Consider the following 17,444-nt stretch of genomic DNA (forward strand, 5'->3'; position numbering starts at 1 on the left):
AAGCCAAGGCTGCCCTCTGTTGGACACTCATGACTTGGCACTTATTACAGTTCGGAAGAGCTGGATGCAGCCTAATGCAGAGTAAAATAAAATGTGCCATGGATGCTTTTGGTCACTTCAGTCAGAGATATTTCTCAGAATTTACCCTGAAGACTGTTTTACAGTGTTATGTGAATACGTCACTCAAATCACCCCTATATTATTTGAATCTCTTTCTTGGTGGCTGTAATAGAGCACCCTTTTGAACTCAGAAAGAGAGGTAGGCGAGTTAAAGTACAGCCTCCGTACTGCAGGGTTAGTTAAACTGGAAATTAGAGATGGTGAGATGGTTTGGCTGATACTGATCTAATTGTTAAAATGAGCTGTTTTTAACAATAATGTTTTTGCCAACGTTCTGTAAAGCTTGTCTAACTAACTTGTCTTACTACAAAGTTCTTAAGTATGAATTTGTGGGTGGAGCATGGATAACTCTACAACAGCTGGTACTCCTATCAAGTACCATGGTGGGTTTCCTCTGGCCTCCAGGACATCAAGAAATCATCTGGTCATGGATTCTACAAGTTGTTGGAAGCGTTGTACAGGATTTTCTTACTTGTGAATATTTGCATTGTGTAACTGCTGGAAATTGGACAACAGCAGCCTTTTCCACTCCCTCTGGCCTATACACACCCTCCCACTGGTCTATACTGCTGACACCAAACAGGAGGACTCCTTTGACTTATAACTCAGAAACAGAGGTAGGCGAGTTAAAGTACAGCCTCCGTACTGCAGGGTTAGTTAACACACTGTTACAACAGTGAGAGAAGTCCATGTCTTCCCATATACATTCAAAGTAGTACATGTTTGGAATGTTCTTTGCACAGATTGATCATAAGTACTATATATATGATGTAAATAAATGTGTATTTTGGTTTAATGGTGCTCATATTTACTGTTCTGTGTGACTTTGTGGAGTTACCGCCATGCTGTCAGGAAATATTCTGATGTAACTGGATTCTGAGGCAGGAAGACACACAGTCATGTCTGAATCAACGTTCCTTTAAGATCTACGGAAGACAAGCGTCCAGGCTTTTTTCTGTCCCGGCACCGAAGTGGTGGACAAAAGTCTTTTGGGTGTCCGAATAGCAGAGTCGCTTGTTGTTTTCAAGCGCAGACTGAAGACCCATTTTTTCCAGTCTGCCAAATGCCTTCAATGTAAATGTTTCACTGGGCATAAAGATGGCCACACTGCACATCATCAGCAATTAAAGCAGTAGTAATATATAACTTATTAACACTTCTATTTATTTATGTCTCATTAAATCAGTTGTGCACTTTCTAACATCCATCTATAGACACGTTTCCATGATGTTTGAATGCGCAAAATACTCTATAGTGCGTTGTTATCCATTAGTATTGCTAACATTGCTTACCTGGGACAATGCTAACAATGCTAATACCTGTGACATATAAAGTGGGACATATTTTGGTTAGATTCGCCATAAAACAGCAGTACGGAATTATCAAACCAGTTGTGGTAAACTCCGAAGTCCTTAGGGAACCATTTACGTCGGATGTTGGATGTTGGATGTTGGAGCTGGGAATGATGTCACACCCCAGTTGACCCCTTCTTACCACAGCTGGTTTGACAATCCCTTACAGTATTTAGCACTTCTAAACACCATGGAAACATGTCCACAGGTAGACATTAGTCAGTAGTGTGTGTAGGACTGATTGAATGAGACACAAATAGAGAGGTAATAAACTGTGTAATACTACTGCCTTTATTACTGTTGATCTGCGGTGCGGCCATCTTGGATTTTGAACTCAGGGTTGGTGAGGTTCTCCCGACTTTCCGAGTAGGATATCGGGCTCACTCGACTTTTATTTACCTTCTGACTCTGCAGAGATGGGCAGGCTGTTCATATGAAAATATGAACCTTTCCTCTACAAACGTTTGGCCACAAGATGGCAGAGAGTCCATACAAGCGTCATGGCTGTATTGAGGAGTCTGCTCTTCTTTTAGGGTCGATTTTCCAGACTGGTATTGAAGTCCTGGACTACACAGCATTGAAAGTACAAAATACGTCCCATGATCAAAATCACAATCACATGCTGAACTACATAAAATACCCATGGTATATTTTACCCTGCGTGAGCTTGTTCCTCTCTCTCTCCTGTATTAATACCCATGCTCTCAGTTCATGATCCAAATCAGTAGGTGCAGCAACTTTGCGACCTGTTCCACCTAAGCAATCCGGTGCATAACAGAGCCTATAACACATTTAAGGCAAGAGGATAATTACTGTGTTAAGAAATGTGAGTCCAAAAACCTTGGCAATGTGAAAGATTGGTTTAAAGATTTTCAAAGTCTGATTTCATTACAACATAATGTAACTATTGACAGCTAAAACCTTCAGTGGGGACAGCTGTTGTTAGGGGCCTGACTGCTAGAATGTATAACTAAATGCTAGGATAAGATAATTTAGTTAATGCTTTAAAATAATTAATATTCAATAGAACTGATTTATATTAACAATAATCTCTTAGAAACTGAACATTTTCACATTATGAAATATTACCTCCTCACCTCAAAGGCATGAGTTAGCAGTAAACGTCCCTTAGGGTCTGTTTGAATTGCCAGAGTGAGCTGCTCATAACAGCTATAACTCATATATTCAATGTGACTGCTGCCAACATTAGGAACCATCAGCTTTCCTCCATACTTTATATAACATTAAATCCAACATAGTGCTGATATCAAAATGATCATTCTGCTCAAAAGTCAATGATATTTGAACATTACCTTGCTGGGTAATGTCTGGGTAAACCACACTAAAATGTGTTCATGTGAAGCAATTTAAGACTATTGGTAATTACCATTACTACTTTAAACTGATCAGTGTAGTAAAGTTGCGATGACTAATGCAACTGCCCTATTACATCAGTTATGAGCGTGTCAAAAGGTCTGACTGTTGTTTTTTTCAAACGCAGGGAAGCGTGCTGAAATGACGGTATTTGGTAATAAGTTTCACGCGTCAAATAGGGCACCGATATAAGGCAATATTTCACAGTATTTTCATTAAAAGAGCTAAATTTAATTTCACTTTATTACATTTGAGCATCACACATGAAGCTGATAATGAAAAAAAAATGGAAATGGAATATGTATCCCACCTTTGGAATATGTAAACAAGGTACGCTGTGCCTGGCTGTTTACAGTGGAGTAAACAGCTGACTACAGATTATAGCATATACCCAGATGGCATACGGGTCATGGCCCAGTTCAGGCCAACACCTAACACTTACTTTCCTTTCCCTTCCAATGACTTTGTCCAGTTTTGGGTAAAAAAGGAAACACTGTCCAAATGTTTCACATGGTAGGCCTCCTGTGGGCCATATTTAGTATAGCTTAAATATGACTGTCACAGTTCACAGCCAAACTAAGCCTAAATTACACATGTCATTATTAGTAACCCACAAGTGCCTTAACTAGGCTGTATCTATCCCAGAATCATCTTTTATCAATGTAGGCCTTGCCACTTACACTCATACACCCTTCTAGGCTTATTTTAAGGCAGATTGTGAAAGGGGTGTCATGATGACCACAACTTTACAGGATGTGGTGAACTTAAAAAACAAGAATTGACTACTTTCTGTCAGTGACTGTGGTGTGTGATGTTTTATACTGAAATCACATGATGTTACTGTCCATCTGGACTTTGGTTTACTTGCTTTATGGCCATTGCATTTATCTTGGCATAGTGGAATAAATGGAAATGACAAACTGTGAACCCCAAACACTGAAGTATCTTCATTGTCTTCTTGACTCACTGTAAACCTCTGTGGGAGAACATGATTTTGTTGATACTGGAAAGCAGCCAGTCCATCATCTCCAGACCAGAATGATGGAAATATGGATTTCCACGTGAACCAGACCTCTTGACTACAACTCTTCCTGTGCCACTATCCGCAGAAGGGGAGCTATACAAACACTAGCTGGATGGATTTTACTATCTCCTCTCTCCCACCTCCGCTCTCTAGAAAACAAATGGCACTACCTCAGCTGAACCAGACTGGAGCTAAACACACATTTGAAGTGAACACTAGCTTATTTTTCTTTTTTTTACTGGAACAACATCTAGCTAGCAAGTCAGTTCAGGAAGCCAACCTTGGGGAAGTGAGCAACACTATTCAGGTGAGACTCAGGAATCATTACAGTGTTTTTGCGATAGTATTCAATAACAGGGTTGTAAATCTGAGCATTTTACACCTTACTTTTTGTTTATACATCAAAATAACTTTAAATACTCAGTAAATACAGTTGTTGGCACCTTTAAGAGGCAGTATGACTACAGCTGAATGACACTGATGTGATGAAAAATGGACATACACGTTAAAAAAGGCTTATCCCAGACAGCTTCAGATGTTCAAAGGGATGCTGTGGTCAGTATTGATGTCATTTCACCTCAGCAGGTGTTACCAACAGGCACAAGTTGGAATTACCCTTTAGAAAGACTGATGTAAGTGCCTTCTGACTCTATCCACACTATAGTAGTGTTACCTGCATTTGTTGTTTTTGTGTGGGTAGTGCCCCCTCCCCCCCAGACCCACCCATTACAAAACCACTGAAGCTCTTCTTATCTGATCATCTGTCTCATTTGGTTAAAAACACACGAGAGAAACAGGGCCAAGCCATGTGATTATGGCTCTGTAAGGTATTGCTGTTCAATTTGTTCGTTTTATATAAATGACGTATAATCCAGTTATGTTCATAATTCAGAATTTATCCCATTGTGAGCAAAGTGGCTAAACCCCTCAACAGCCTATGGGCTGCAGACGACAGGCTGAAAGTGTTAAAGAATAGCTTCACCAGTTCGTACACATGTCCCTGTAGTTACTGGGTAATACACCTTAGAGTTAAAAACAAGGCCGCTTACAACTGTTAGAAATCACAACTGCTAATCAGAGGCCACAGGAACTCCACTTTGGTCCCCTGTGTGTTGTAATGCTAGGGGGGGTGATGGACAGAAAAACTCTAAGGCTGAAAAGCAAATTTTGGCACGACACAAGCAGGGTTTCGAAAGAATGCTACGTTTGCAATGTGATGGACAGGAAATGCAAAGAGTGCGTGTTGGCAGACAAAGCAACGCCATCACGCTGTGCTGAAGTTAACTGCATTTGTAGGATGTTGTGGTTAAAGGGTAAGAGACTAAGGGAGAGAGAGAGAGCTGTTGAATAGTAGAGTATTGAAACAATAAGGCCAACGCAGCGGTATCAAAATAACACAACCCTGCAACCGTCACAGTTACACCACCAGCTGATGTGCTCACTGATCTTTCTTTCATTCTCTTTTCCTGTGTGTGGTAAGACTGCTCGCACTCAGTGTTCCCCGGAGGGAGAGAGGGCTGGCACTGAAGAGTGGAAAGCTAGTGAGACACGCCCACAGCTGCTGAACGTCCAGAACAAGACCAGCCTCATTCCACAGGGCACGCAGCCTTCGTTTGTCCAGGTAAGTGTTGACTGCCTTTGTATGTGTGTTTATCCTTGTTTTAATGGGAAAAAAAACTTGTATCTCCAAAATGACAAGTTTACAGGGGAAAAAAACTTATTACATAAAAGTATTATTAATATAGTATTGATTTTTGGAGCATTTCTATTGGTCCAACATGAAATTTTGACACAATGTAAAGAAGACCTTCCAGATTCAGAGCATGCCAGAAAGTGAAAAATGTCAGATATGGAGACACAAAATTGAGATACAAGGTTTTTACATCTCTATGCTTGTGTGTGCATTGTGATGTTCAGTGCTCTCAGCAGACTGTCTCTGTTACCTCTTTTCTGATGCACATTCACATGTCCATTCAAGTCCAACTCTGAATATGGACTGAATCGGAATAGCACAGCATAATGCAAATCTAACAGTCGTTCTTTACATTCTGGTCAAATTTCATCATAAACTGACCAATAGAAATACATGCTTTTGTTATGACTAGATGGGCTGTAATTACATCCACTTAATAGCAGTATATACAGTACACTACACGTTTACTGCATTTACGCATATGCTCCAAACTGTGGATCTCAATTTTTTTCATTTTTCCACTTTTTGACATACCCTACCTGAATCTGACAGTTGTTCTTTACCTCGTGTCCAGATTTCATGATGAATGGACCGATAGAAATGCTCCAAAATTCATTTTCTATTGTCTTCCATTGAAAGTTAAGTAGGTTTTTATCTTCTTCTGTAAAGTTGCCAATTTGGAGATATGAAGACTCGTGACAGCGACTGTATAAAACCACTTACTGGGGAAATATTGACCAACTGTGCTTTTGTAGCAATGATATACAAAACCACTGTAGCTTTTCTCTTTTATCTGATCCGCCTCGTTTAGTCACGATACTCACGATATCTACCTGGCGCTTCAGACCGTTCACTGTTTCACCTGATGGTCTGTAGCCTACACCGCAACAGTAAGCTATGTGAAGTCATTTAAATAGGGTAACGCTATTGAATCTTCCAACTACCATTTACAAATGTAGAATCACTGATCATTTTAATAACGGGTTTTCTTTTATATTCAGTAATAATTTGAACAATGAAAAGTTTAATGCTTTGAGGATTGTAATGGACTGTAATATGGTATACTGTAGTTATACTGTTAGTAACTGTAGTACTTTGAATACTGTAATTCTATGTTTACTGTCATTTATATTTGGTTTTCCACCTAAAAATACAGAAATAAGAGAAATTCTGAATACTTACTAAAAAGTCTTACTAATTGTGTTTAACACTTCTTACTGATTATCTGAAATTATCTATGTAGTGAGACAGGACCAACATATTCATTTTTACCTTTATTTTTCTTTGTTAAAAATGTATTTGATCCAAACTTTTGAATTATAGTGTAAAATGCATGAGAACTACCTGTCGGTTTACTAGATCTGATTGTCTTCTGGTCAGATGAGCTGTAATTACCTTCACTTAATAGTAGTGTTACTTAATTCAGTAAATACAGTACGCTACACGTTTACTGCATTTCTACATATGCTCCAAACTGTGGATCTCCATTTCTTCAGTTTTTCACCTTTTGACTCAGTTTGAATCTGAGTTCTTTACCTTGTGTCCAAATTTCATGATGTATGGATCAATAGAAATTCTCCAAAATGACAGAGAATAAAATTCGATTGAAGTCACTTAAAGGTTAAGAAGGTTTTTTTTATCTCCTGTAAAAATTTGCCTTGTTGGAGATACGAGAGTCAGTGTGACTATTACAGGCCAGTTTCCCAAAAGCAATTTAGTGATAAGATCATGATAACTGGTAGAGAGAGAGTGTTCAGTGTGATGCTCACTCTACCCTTACAGGACCAGATTTGTGCTAATATGCTGTCAGGATACCTGTCCTAATTTCGCAATCAGCTCTGCCGGCTTCTAACTCGTCATTACTCTTAGGTTTTCTAGGTCAGAAGACAATGCTGAATTAGGAGAATTTACGGTACTTTTTCAACCCAGTCTATAAACCTCGCCTTTTAAAATCTATTTCAAGACTTTCTAAGACATTGTTAGGATCTGCAGGAACCCTGCATGTGTACATACATTCACAATTAAAGACTAAACAAAGACCACGTTCCTGTTCACAGTTCCCGGTCCGCTTTTTAGTAATTAGAGTTCATGTATGAGTGTATTCTAAAAATGACACAGTGTACTTAACATGCCCTTAATTGATACTTATATGGTTGAAGAGAAAACCACTGAAATGTTCCCGATGCTTTTTTATCAGAGACATCGATCTACAATCGGAGTTCAGTCGACAGCTTAATTCAATCTTAGAAGTACAAAGTTCAGAGGAAGTGATTGATGGAAGACAGGACACAAAACATTCTTTCATTTACGAAAAGTAGATTTCCTCTTTGTAAAGCGCCATACTAGCATGAGTCAAAAGCTGTTGTGTAATAGGTCATACATGGTGCAGTTCAGTATTGCACAACACCAGTAACCACATCTTAAGGTACCTACAGATATAATACTGTATTGCATTAATGTAAGACGCAATTCTTAAGGCCGGTCCAAACCTAATCAGATTTTCATCCCCATACCACCATAATAGCATCAGATGCTTCATCATTCCATAGGATACACTGTGAGTGTAACATACCTCCTGTCATTGACATTATTTGTAATTAGCTCACATCATACTGGTGTCGTTCTGGCTATTGTTTTTAATCTTACTGGGGGAGCAAACTCACAAAAAAAATTCGAATTAATTTTTAGTGTGTGGCATATTAATATTATTATAATAACTATTTGAAAGTAACATCAGCAGACAAGACACTGCATTTACAGTAAAGAAGTAAACCAGTTGAATTTCTTTTGTTTTTAAGTTTTGAACAGATCAAGTGCAAACTGTGACAGGAGTTGACCTTTTTTTATATTTCTTAGAGCGATTTGCAGAGATATTGTGAGCCTGGGCCTTTACCGACCACCCAAGCAGCGCATATCTGCATTTGTCCAGCAGTGACAGCAGCCAACAGCAGAAATTGATTAGGCTCTGGCAATTTTACTAGCTCTGCTATTTACTAGCTCTGTGAAAAAATTAGTAGTTCCTTGAAGAACCTCTAGGAACCTAGGATGAACCTAGGGGCTCCTCCAAGAACTCAGTATACTTGTATAGACAAGAAGCTCACTGGTGCTGTGGGAGCTCAATGATTGGTGAGGTCACCCTCTGAAAACAGGCCCCACTGTACAAGTCCACTGTAGTTGTGAGTTCAACATGTCTAAAACCAGTCTGCTCTCAGAATTGAGGCTTTATCCTCTAACCGTGTGTGATTTGAGCCTCAGTTAGCTGGAACACTGTCTGTGCTGTGGTGTTTAGTGTTTAGTTGGAGCTGTAGCTGAGCTAGTTACGCAACTGCTAGCTTAGCGAGTGGGTTATAGATGGGAAAAAACATGGGGAAACAATGGGGAAAGTTTAGCTTCCTGTCCTTTCAACAGCAGTCACTCGATCATTAGTCACCAGTCACTCGAGTCATTCTCGTCTAAACGTTTCTAAGTCGGCCTTCCGTCAGCCAGACAGGGCATTGAGGCAGCTGCCTTCCATTCAGCAACCCGCGCATAGGCATAGCTAGAACCGTAGAAGCACCGGCCAACTAAAGAAGGCACTTTCGGTGTTGTGCAGCGCTCGTGAACTTCGTTTTGCAGGCAGTATGCTGAGGGCTTTAGAGGTACCTGTAAGAACTTTTTGGGATTCCTTAGATCTGGTTCCTTAAAGAACCCATTTAAGTTGCTAGAGGATCTTTAGGCTACTGTATTTACTGTATTTTGTATTATATAAAGCAAAGGCTTTTTCCTCATGTATGTTACCCCCAAGAACCTTTTCTTGACGGTTCTTAAAACATTTTAAGAGGTTCCTCAAGGCTTCCTCTTTATTTTTACAGTGGAACTATATATGTAAAACACACATTTGGATACTTCATGAGACACACACACCTTGTTGTGTACACCTTGGTAAGCATACCGTTGCACAATCTGTGCTAATTATCTCCTTACCCTTCATCGGTGGTTAGTTTCATACCACAGAACCGTTGTATCACTGCATACTCAACCTAGCAGTGAAAGCGAGGCTTTAAAAAACCCCAGCAATGCTGCAATAAAAAGCAACAAAAGCCCATCCGTGCAAGTTCTAGTTTGCTCCACCTAGCGTTGTATAGTCTCCCATGAGGTACACTATATGGACAAAAGTATTGGGACACCTGCTCTTTCATTGTTTCTGGTATAAAACTCTGTCTGTACTGCTTTAACTAGATGTCCTGCACTACATTTCAGCTAAACTGAACTGAATTGTCCTGAATTTTGCTCTTCATTCTTGTTCTTTTCCAGCAGACACATCGCTCACAGAACAAACCATCCCTGCCCTCCACGTGACAAGCAATCCAAATGGCCAGTGAACTAGGAGCCCCAACCCTTTCTGCCCCATTCAACGCCACCTCCACACCAAACAGTCCTTCAAATGTGTCCCAAAAGATCGGGATAGCCATTCTAGTGCTAGCCTTTGTGCTGGGTTTCCCCGGCAACCTCTTTGTAGTGTGGTCCGTGTTGTGCCGGGTCAAGCAGCGCTCCGTCACTTGCCTCCTGGTTCTGAACCTGGCGGTGGCTGATGCTTTTGTGCTCCTCAGCGCCCCCTTGTTTCTGCGCCTGCTGGCCGGCGGACGGGGGTGGGAGTTTGGAGATGTGATGTGCAAGACTGTGCACTACCTGTGCTGCGTCAACATGTATGTGTCCATTTACCTCATCTGCCTGATGAGCTTGGACCGCTGGCTGGCTGTCACCAGGCCTTTCCTGTCTCAGAGCCTGAGGAACAAAAGGACGATCTACATGGCCATGCTGGGAATTTGGGTCATGGCCTTTTTATTGGCCTTGCCCATGCCCTTCTACCGCAGGAATGTGAATGTGTAGGCTTCTTTCCATGCTCTTTGAATTTGACCTAGTCCATGCCTAGTTTGTGTTAGTCATCCTCTAGACACTTTTTATTTGACCTCAGGACCATTGCTGGCTGGACATCTTTGGTTGGTAGACTGTACTCAAGCCAGAAGTAATGCTGAAGTGTGCAAAAACTTGTGTATGGTACACCCAGGGATAGGGATATTTTAGGGCCATTTTTAGGGCCCCTTTCAGTCACAGGCCCTTTGAATCGTCCTAACTCCCCTCGCTCATACGGTGCCCCTGGATAAACCCCTACCAGCAGCAAATTAATATCCCTGCTTTTTTTGAATGGTCTGGTCAGCAGTGGTACAGCAGGGGTATTATAGTGGTTTCTTTCCACAGAATGTCCATAAGTATTTGGACAGTGACCCAATTTTTGTCATTTTGCCTCTGTACATCACCACCATAATAGATCTGAAATGAGGCAGTGAAGATCTTGAGGGCAGTGTAACAAATAGTTCAAGTAAGACACGAGCACTGCCTTACGGACACGGCCAAAAAAAAACTTGTGTTTGGCAAAACCTTTTTACACCATTTACAGCCGGTTAAACCGCTGCCTCTTTCATCTTTTTGTAGTAAGTACGTTATGACAGCCTCCTCCGCTGTTTGGCAAACTTTCCTATAGTGGATGTATTGCTTAACATCCATGCATCCAACACAAATGATAAGGCTGCCTTTCACTTTTGGAAGACACACTGATGGCAGAAACCAAGCAGCAACGAAGGCTGAGATAAAGGCCTAGCAAAACATTCTAAGGGAGGAAACTCAGCATTTGGTGATGTCCATAGGTTTAAGACTTCAGGAAGTCACTGACTGCAAAGGATTTGCATTTAAACATCCATTGTGGTGGTTTACAGGGGCTAAATTCCAAAAGCTGTTTCCTTGTCCAAATACTTTTGGACCTGACTGTTCTATCCACACTTTGTACATTTTCAGGTTACCTGCAACAGTTCTAGACCTGCAATTCCAGGCCTGTAGATTCAGGGCATTTAACTAGTGGATGTGTCATATTGGTATGTGATCATCATGAATGTGTGGCATCAATTAATTTGTCTTATTGCTTTAACAGAACAATCCAGAAACTGAACCTGACATTGTGTAAACTTCATCACAATTCCGGGCATAAAATCTTCCATTACCTGTTCGAAACTCTCCTGGGCTTTGTGATCCCGTTCACCTTCATCCTGACATGCTACTCCTCTGTAATTTGCCGCCTTCGCAGTGCCATGTTTCGTGGCCGTGTGAAGGGCAGCTTCCTTATCCTCCTCATCATCAGCGCTTTCTCCATCTTCTGGATACCCTACCATGTGATCAACATATTAGAGGTTGGTGCTATGTCACATTAGTGCAAAGAACAATTCAGGATGGTTCTGTACTACCACCAAATCAGCTGAGAGGTCACTAGTCACCTTATGCTTTCTAGAAGGTCTCACGCCACACTCAGATTCGACATACTTCGTAAGGTAGGGTAAGATCTATAGGAGATAGAAGGTAGATCTCCTGTAGGAGGCACTGCCAGACATTGACCTTCCTGCAGATTTAATTTTGAACCCAGATCTGCTATATCCGTTTCAGCTGTTCACAGTACCTTTGCAAAAAAGTATTGGGACACCTGCTAATTTACTGTTACTTCCAAAATCAAGGGTATCAGAAAAGAGTTTATCTTGCTTTTGTTGGAGTTACTGTCTTTACTGCCCAGAGAAGGCTTTCTGCTAGATTATGGAGCATTGCTGTGAGGGTTTGATTGCATTCTCATCCCCAACTCATTCCAAAAGTAGTGGGTAGAGCACCATTATTCCAGAACACAGTTCTGGCTTTAGGCATGGTGTCAATTGGTTCATGTTTATCTGCTCCAGAGAGTCATATTCTATTGGCAATGTTTCTCTACAGGGACTAGACAAACTGTGTGTGTGCATTTGCACATCAGTGTCAGCAAATGCGTGCAATTTAAAGTAGCTGAATGCATTCATTAGAAGGGGTGTCCACAAACATTTGGACATATAGTGTAGTTCAGCTGAAATGTTTGGTGTATTGAGAGATGGTTGGTAACCACTACAACTCTACGAATGATTACCCATCATTTTCTCCCTTCTTCCTCTGTCCTTGTCCAGGTCATTGGGGAGTCTGGGGTTAGCTTTCTTACCCATCTGGCGAAGGCCGCTCGCCCCAACGTAACTGCGTTTGCTTTCCTGAGCAGTAGCGTGAACCCCATCCTCTACGTGTTTGCCGGCAGCTCCTACATCCGCCGCGCCGGCCTCAGCTTCATGGCCAAACTTTTCGAAGGCACCCACTCAGACCAGTGCTCCATTAACAGCAGGCGTTTAACTTCCACTGACAACTCTGTCTTCGCAAAGCTGGCGGTTAAATCGAACCAGAATGGAGACCGGGCCAGGAACAAGAGCTGCGCAGAAGAGGAGAAGAAAAACATGGAAAAAAGCTTTGGGGAGGAGTTTAATACTCTAACCACGATGCAGTAATCTCACAGATTGACAAAGCCCAAGATAGCATCAAACCGCAGCATGGGGCAGGCAGCTTCCTGTGCAATCTGAACTATTTGTGCTTCAGAAAAGAGAGCTCCTAAAGTGTTCTTTATACAGTTCTAAATTCAAATAGAAGAAACCTCGAAGACAAGTGGGACTTCTTGAAAAGTGCTTCTACCTGGAGCTTGCAGGGGACCTTCATTCTCAATTTTCTGAGCTTTGGGATTTTTGTTTTTTATTTGCACATTCCTTTTTTTTAAGCGCTGTGAATTTATGTTTGGCAAACTGGCATATAACTATGTGCTTCCACAAAGACTGCGTACAACTCACACTTCCTGTGAATTCACACACATTCACAGACTTTTAACGCTTGCACAAAGACATTACCCTTTCAAAACCGTTGTAAAAATGAGGGTTCCTAGGTGGTTCCTGGCTTGGAGGAGAATTTTGAAGAATGCCAGAGAATAATCACTTTGGTTCCCTACAGAGATTGTAAATGTTAAAGCAGCCCAGCCAACCTGCTCATGTGGGGCTCACAGGGGTGGAATGTGGCCTAGTTGGGGTCCAGGTGGGCATAGGCTCTGAGTGGGTTTGTATATGTGTTGTTACTGAGACCCAGTGGGCCTTCCCAAATGGGCCCTATCGTTACAGCCTATCCTAATCTCATTTTAATTCCATCTAGGCTCCATGCAGTGCAGGTGCAGTGTAGAACCCAGATGTGGCCCATGTTTACACCCCTTCTGGTCTCGTCACTGACCCTGGTGGGCATCCGTATGTGGGGCCAACATGGAAAACTGACTTCTGGCTCCCAGATGGGCTCCCCATATAGGCCCAACATGGGCATGTTATCTGGGAAGGTTGTCCATTCTTATCCATTACGGGCGGGTGTGACTACAGGCCTTTCGTCCCACCTATGCATGAGCACACAATTTCTTAATATTTGAGACCATTGTATTAACCAAGTAGGATCAGGTGTGCTATGGCTTGTTGGGCTTGAAAACCTGCAGCAGCACCAACCCTTTGCAGACAAGACTGGACACTCATGTTCTAAAGATTTAAAGAACTACAAAAAACACAAAGGTTACTCAAAAGCACAGGTCTTATTTACGAAAATATTAGTTCTTAGGTAGGAGTTTAGAGAACCATGCGTGGTTCTCTGTGGCACTGTACAAATAACCCTTTCTGACCCTTTTATTTGTTAAGAGGAAAAGCTATAAACCTCTATGGCATGCGCCCAAAACCTTGCTCGCCACCTTTACCGTAAGAGTGTATTCTGGTAGTGGTTGGTGTGGTGTAGTGGGTAACAACACTGCCTTTGCCGTAGTAGACTGGGGATTGACTCACTGGTAGCACACTCTGCTACACCAATAAGAGTCCTTGGGCAAGACTCCTAACACTGCATTTGCCCACCTGTGTGATCTAAGCTGATCCAAATGTAAGATGCTCTTCTCCAGAGCTAAATGCCGTAAATGTATTTAATACGAACATCCATTATGTTGACAAAAGTATTGGGACACACCTCTTAGTCTTTGAATTCAGGAGTTTTTATTCAAGTCCCATTGCCACAGGTGTGTAAAATTGAGCACCTAGCCATGCAGTCTGCCTTTACACACATTCATTAGTGAAAGAATGGGTCGTGGTTCTAAAGAGCTCACTGAATTCCAGTGTGGTACTGCATGTAATAGGAGCCATCATTGCAACAGCAAGTCAGTTGGTGAAATTTCTTCCCTCTTAGATATTCCACCATCAGCTGTGAGTAGTATCATCACAAAGTGGAAGTGTTAGGAACCACAGCAACCCAGCCGCGACGTGTCAGACCACATAAAGCTACAGAGCGGGAAGTGCTGGGCTCAGAGCATAGTGCGTAAAGGTCTCCCAACGCTCTGCAGACTTAATAACTGCAGAGCTCCAAACTTGTTGTTAGTTACCAGCTCCATATTAATGCCTATGGATTCAGACTGGGACATCATAAAAGCTCCTAGAGATGTTATGTGTAGGTGTCCCAATACTTTTGTCCATATTGTCCAGGCCAAAAGGAAATTTAACTTCCACCGTGGGAGTTATTAAATAGTAGTATTTCCATTCAAAGATATTGCATTTCAAGTTCACCACAGTTCACACACTCAGCAGTAAACTGATCTTAGAGCCAGGTTTCTAGAAAAGCCTTTTTATGTAGGATTGGTGTGCAAGTTTCCAATGCATGTTGAGGCAACTTCTACTAAAAAATAGCACAGCAAGTAATGATACAACAGTACCACAGATTATCACAGTTATTACTATGCACTCTTCATCTCTCATTTGCATCTGTACAGCATCTAGTCTGATCCTCTCAGCACAGATCCAAACTGTTACTCTCCATCTGTCAGATATTCAATAAAATGCGATGTAAATGTCTGTTCTTGCTGTTTGTATGCGTTAGTAGACTAGTGCACTGCTTTACTGAACAGTTGCAGACGCAACGGACTGTCTTGGCCTACTGGTGGCATGAGCTTGGACTATTGTTAGGAAGCAAACAACATTGAATGTAGAAGATTCAGAGGAAATGATTTGCATCAAATGAGCAGATATGTGGCCAAGAAACCACAAAGGAGGAAAAAAACATCACCTGCAAAAATGAAGACTTGCTGAGGAGGCTTCAGGTTTCAGACTGTGCAAATTTAGCTAAACCACTTCCACCATAGAATTATTGCTAGGCGCTCCTTTTCATGATTTCTGCAACAAAATGAACACCAACAGTCAGATCCAGGCCTTGCATTGTTGAAATGTATTCAAATAATCAAGGAAGACGTAAGGTCAGAAGTTGTGCTTCAGTAAGAAGAGTTGTTAATGCAAACTGGACTCTCATTTGAGAGTACTTGCAGTACACTGGATACATTTATACCAAGTAAATGACATGGCAATCACATGCTTTGCATACATAGTCCCCTAAATTCAGAGAAGCACAAGTTAATAAGTTAACCATACACAATTGCTGTGTTTTGGTAGTTGCTTTCAAATCTTTAGACTTGGATGACTGCCTTATAGCTGCTATCTACACAGATCATCATCAACTGCTGGATATGTTCATGCTCTGCAAGACCTGCATTTTTCATTTCCTGCTATGCCCTGCCTTTAGTGCTTCTGAATAGTGTTTGATTGAATGATTGATAATGGTTTTTACTTCATAATTCATACTTTTCGATGCATCTAGCCCCATTTAGTGGTGGATTTTGTCTTACCATCTACATCTTAAAGAAATACTACTTCAAAAATACATTTTTAAAATCTCAGCCAGTCAGAAAATCTGTTGACGCAAAACACACATATACTAGGAGCCAATGGCTAAACTTCCCAAAGTTGCAAAAAGCTACTTTCCACTAGTTCAGACCATGTTTTCAACATGTGGCTGTAATAAGAGAAGGAATTAATATGATTGTAAGAACCTGAGCTAACAACAAGTAATTTATATACATTTATTTTACGATTCACAAAGAAGCTCCTGTCCACTGGTTTTGCCAAATGCACACAACCCAACCTGTCATGTATTTGAAGAAAACTTGAGAAAACAGCATTCTGGGATTAATGGACACTTCTGTTAATCCATTAACGGTAAGAAATTTGGGTTGGGGTTGGTGTTAGGTTAATGTGAAGTTACTGTTAAGGTAATGTTATGGTTAAGGTTAGGATAAGGGTTAGTGCTGAGGTTAGGTTATGGTTATGGTTAGGGGTGAGGGTTAGGCTAAATTTAGGTTATGGTTAGAGTTAGGTTAGTGTATGATTAAGGTTAAGTTATGGTTAGGGTGAGGGTTAGGTTAGGTTTAGGTTATGGTAAGTCTTAGTGTAAAGTTAGTGTTAAGTTAAGGTTAGGTTAGGTTAGGTTAAGGTTGATTATGGTTAGGGTTAGTGTAAGGTTAAGGTTAGGTTAAGTTTAAGTTATGGTTAGAGTTAGGGTTAGTGTATGGTTATGGTTAGGGTTAGTGTAAAGTTAGAGGTATGTTAAGTTTAGGTTATGGTTAGTCTTAGTGTAAAGTTAGTGTGAAGTTAAGGTAGGGTTCGTGTAAGGTTAAGGTTGGTTATGGTTAGGGTTAGTGTAAGGTTAAGGTTGGTTAGGGTTAGTGTAAGGTTAAGGTTGGTTATGGTTAGGGTTCGTGTAAGGTTAAGGTTGGTTATGGTTAGGGTTAGTGTAAGGTTAAGGTTGGTTAGGGTTAGTGTAAGGTTAAGGTTAGGTTAAGTTTAAGTTATGGTTAGTATTAGTGTGAGGTTAAGTTATGGTCATGGATGGTGTAAGGTTAGAGTTAGGTTAAGTTTGGGTTATGGTTAAGGTTAGGGTTAGTGTAAGGTTAGGGAGAGGTTATGGTTAGGGTGAGGTTATGGTTAGGGTGAGGGTTAGGTTAAGTTTGGGTTATGGTTAAGGTTAGGGTTAGTGTAAGGTTAGGGTGAGGTTATGTTTAGTGTAAGGATAGGTTAAGTTTGGGTAATGGTTAAGGTTAGAGTTAGTGTAAGGATAGGTTATGGTTAGGTTATGG

At 41.1% G+C, this 17,444-nt stretch overlaps 1 protein-coding gene across 1 annotated transcript; it reads left to right on the forward strand.

The window, feature by feature from the left end:
* The first annotated feature begins 5,405 nt into the window (after positions 1 to 5,405).
* On the forward strand, positions 5,406 to 15,333 carry ltb4r (leukotriene B4 receptor). Its single transcript, XM_072669934.1, has 4 exons — positions 5,406 to 5,491; positions 9,857 to 10,428; positions 11,529 to 11,784; positions 12,571 to 15,333. Exons 2-4 carry the CDS (start codon positions 9,914 to 9,916, stop codon positions 12,934 to 12,936), a joined length of 1,137 nt encoding a protein of 378 aa, XP_072526035.1. The 5' UTR covers positions 5,406 to 5,491; positions 9,857 to 9,913; the 3' UTR covers positions 12,937 to 15,333.
* Positions 15,334 to 17,444: the final 2,111 nt, after the last annotated feature.

This window comes from Salminus brasiliensis, chromosome 24, assembly GCF_030463535.1.
Source record: "Salminus brasiliensis chromosome 24, fSalBra1.hap2, whole genome shotgun sequence".
NCBI classification, from domain to species: Eukaryota; Metazoa; Chordata; class Actinopteri; order Characiformes; family Bryconidae; genus Salminus; species Salminus brasiliensis.

Coding starts and splice junctions, on each gene's coding strand:
- ltb4r (XM_072669934.1), top strand. CDS start 9,914: ATGGCCAGTGAACTAGGAGCCCCAACCCTTTCTGCCCCATTCAACGCC. Junction 10,429..11,528: donor TACCGCAGGAATGTGAATGT/GTAGGCTTCTTT, acceptor TTGCTTTAACAG/AACAATCCAGAAACTGAACC. Junction 11,785..12,570: donor ATGTGATCAACATATTAGAG/GTTGGTGCTATG, acceptor GTCCTTGTCCAG/GTCATTGGGGAGTCTGGGGT.